General features: G+C 44.9%; 1 protein-coding gene across 1 annotated transcript; it reads right to left on the bottom strand.

Moving 5' to 3' along the window:
• Positions 1-1,042: 1,042 nt before the first annotated feature.
• On the bottom strand, positions 1,043-2,173 carry Actrt1 (actin related protein T1). The gene has a single exon (XM_055612124.1). The coding sequence runs from the start codon at positions 2,171-2,173 to the stop codon at positions 1,043-1,045; it is 1,131 nt and encodes a 376-aa protein (XP_055468099.1).
• Positions 2,174-3,186: the final 1,013 nt, after the last annotated feature.

The following is a 3,186-nucleotide window of genomic DNA, read 5'->3' as shown; positions in this document are numbered from 1 at the left end:
AGAAGACCCAGAGGTTGGGTGAAGAGAGCATAGGTTTGGTCTCAGCATCCAAAACTGTTTACTCCAAACCACCTGTCCTTCCAAGGCCAGGGAATCTGATGCCCACTTCTGGCCTCCTTGGACACCTGCATGTGTGGTATATATATACATACACTTGGGCACATACAGACATACATGCAGACAAACACACACTAAATTAACCATACTAAAATCTGTACACTTAAAGATGATAAACAAGAAGGGAGTTCCAGGGTAAGTTGATCAATCTTAACTTAGAAAGACAAATGGGATGGACATTGGAAGTAGGAGAAAACAAGAAACAGGACAGGAGCCTACCATAGAGGGCCTCTGAAAGACTCTACTTAGCAATGTATCAAAGCAGATGCTGAGACTCATAATCAAACCTTGGGCAGAGTGCAGGGAGAGTTAGTGAGACCTGGAGGGGACGGGAGCACCACAGGGATCAAATATATCTGGGCACAGGGGTCTATTTTGAGACTGATTTTCCAACCAAGGACCATGCATGGATATAACCTAGAACCCTGGCTCAGATGTAGCTCATGGCAGCTCACCATCCAAGGTTTTCCCTAGTAAGGGGAACAGGGATGGTCTCTGCCATGAACTCCATGGTGGGCTCTTAGACCTTTCTCCCCAAGGGAGGAGCAGCCTTGTTAGGCCACAGAGGAGGACATTGTAACCAGTCCTGGTGAGACCTGATAAACTAGGGTCTGATGGAAGGGGAGGAAGACCTCCACTCTCAGTGGACTTAGAGAGGGTCAGGGAGGAGATGAGGGTGGGTGGGTGAGATTGGGAGCGACTTAGGAAGGGGCTACAGCTGGGATACAAAGTAAATAACCTGTTATTAATATAAAAAATAAAATTATATATTAAAAAAAGAAATTACTTTTGAGGCATAAATAAGGAAAACATGACATCATATCAGCTTTACTGATCATTTTATTAAATGCCAAGGAATGATGTTTGCTCCCACCAATACTCCTGTCATCTGGCATTTATAGTGGCTCCCAGAGTTCAGTGATTCTCAGAAGCATTTTCTTTGAACCACAAATGCCCCGTACTCCTTGAAATCATTAGCAGTGACCCACATCTGCTTGAATGTTGTCAAGGAAGTCATGACAGATCCACCAATCCAAGCCGAATAGCATCTGTCCGGGGAAGCTGTGATCTTGATTGGCGTTCCCTCAAAAGCCAGAAGTTCCAGTTCTTTCAGGAGTCTATCCTGTAGTCCAGGAAACAAGGTGGTACCTCCAGAAAGCACAATCTCAGCGAACAGAGTCTCCTGGATATCAGTGTCACACTTTGCGATGCTATTGCAGACCATTTTTGAGATTCCTAAGTCATGAATACCAAGGAGATCAGGTGTAAAAAGAACCTCAGGCACCTGACACAGGTGGTCACTCATCTGGATGACATTTCCATCTGGCAGTTTATATTCCTTTAGGGCCTGATGGCAGCAGTTGTATTTGTCTTCATATCCCCAAGAGACACTGCATGCCTTCTTTTTAATGTCATCCACCACTGCTTTGTTGAGAATGCAGGGGAAGGTATAACCTTTAGCAAGAAGGAGCCGAGTAAGGTGTTCTGTGATATCTCTCCCTGCCAAATAGAGCTTGGTTATGCCATGAGGCAGAGAGTAGCCCTCATAGATGGGGACAGTACAAGTGACCCCATCTCCACTATCCAGTACCAGGCCGGTGATACAAGCAGAAGCACACAAGGCTCCTACTGCATGGTTGCAAAGGTACAAGGCAGGTACATTAAATTTCTCAAACATTATTTCTGTGGTCTTCTCTCGAGTCTCTTGTGGGTTCAAGGAGGGCTCAGTCATGAAAACTGGCTGTTCATTGGGTTTCATGCCTAGCTCCCACTCAAAAAGGTCTTTCCATAGTTTTTCCATGTCATCCCATCTAGTTACCAGTCCACGCTCAATAGGATAGTGCAGGTATAAACCATCATACATGCACTGGGCTTCTTCTCCCACAAAGTACCTTTTCCGATTGGCTCTTACTGATGGTACGTTGAATTTAGGGTGGCCAACAACAGAGTTGATGACATGTCGGGGTGCAATCTCTCCTGAAATTCCAACTTTACAGAGTCCAGAACCATTGTCAAAAATCACAGCTGGAGCATCTAATCCAGCTGGATTAAACATGTCTGGACTTGATCTTTTTGCGTCACCAGTAGAAAGTATTGTTGGACCGCCCAGAGGAATAAAAGGTACCTCAGTTGTTCCAGAACACCAAAGCAGCAGGGTTTTAGCCCATGAATGTTGTCTCCTTTCTGGTGGTTCAGCGTCTGCTGAGAGGCAGCTTCAGGGATAGATGTTTATTATGTCATAATGTAGCCATGACAACAGCTGCATGAAGTAAAAACCAGGAGGTATGGGGGGGGGGGTCTCATTTGGTGAGAGATGAAATACTGGAGACAAGTAACCTCACATTATAGCTTGTAGTAGCCTATGATCTCAAGTCTTGTCTTTCTTTTTATTTATTTTTTATTAAAATTAGATATTTTTTCATGTAATACATCTCAATCACAGTTTTCCCTCACTATCGTCCTCCTAGGTTTTCCAACCTTCCCTCTCTCCCAGATCCACTCAACCTCTTTCCACTTCAGAAAAGAATGTGTCTCACAGAAATAACAACCATGAAGGACAAAACAAAATACAGTAAGACAAGGCAAAAAGTTTCAAATTGAGATTGGATAAAACAACCCAATAGGAGAAAAAGAGCCTTAAAAGCAGTCAAAAGAGTCAGAGATGTTACTAGATCAGGAGAGGACAGGAACTCCACAAGGAGAGCAACAAAACCAGAAAATTTGAACACAGGGGTCTTCCCAGCAACTCATACTCCAACCAAGTACCATGCATGGAGATAACCTAGAACCCCTGCACAGATGTAGTCCATGGCAGGTCAAAGTCCAAGTGGGTTACATAGTAATGGGAAGAGGGACTGCCTCTGACATAAACTGATTGGCCTGCTCTTTGAACACCTCCCCCTGAGGGTGGAGCAGCCTTACCAGGCCATAGAAGTTGACAATGCAGCCACTCCTGATGAGATCTGATAGACTAAGATCAGAAGGAAAGAGAGGGGGACCTCCCCTATCAGTGGACTTGGGGAGGGGCATGCATGAAGTAGGGGGAAGGAAGGTGGGATTAGGAGGGGA

Source organism: Psammomys obesus, unplaced genomic scaffold (genome assembly GCF_907164565.1).
Source record: "Psammomys obesus unplaced genomic scaffold, mPsaObe1.curated_primary_1811, whole genome shotgun sequence".
NCBI classification, from domain to species: domain Eukaryota; kingdom Metazoa; phylum Chordata; class Mammalia; order Rodentia; family Muridae; genus Psammomys; species Psammomys obesus.
The sequence above is the reverse complement of the archived record's forward strand: the minus strand, read 5'-3'. Positions and strand labels throughout refer to the sequence as shown.

Bases quoted from the DNA above. Each gene is read 5' to 3' on its own strand.
- Actrt1 (XM_055612124.1), bottom strand. From the start codon at position 2,173: ATGTTTAATCCAGCTGGATTAGATGCTCCAGCTGTGATTTTTGACAAT.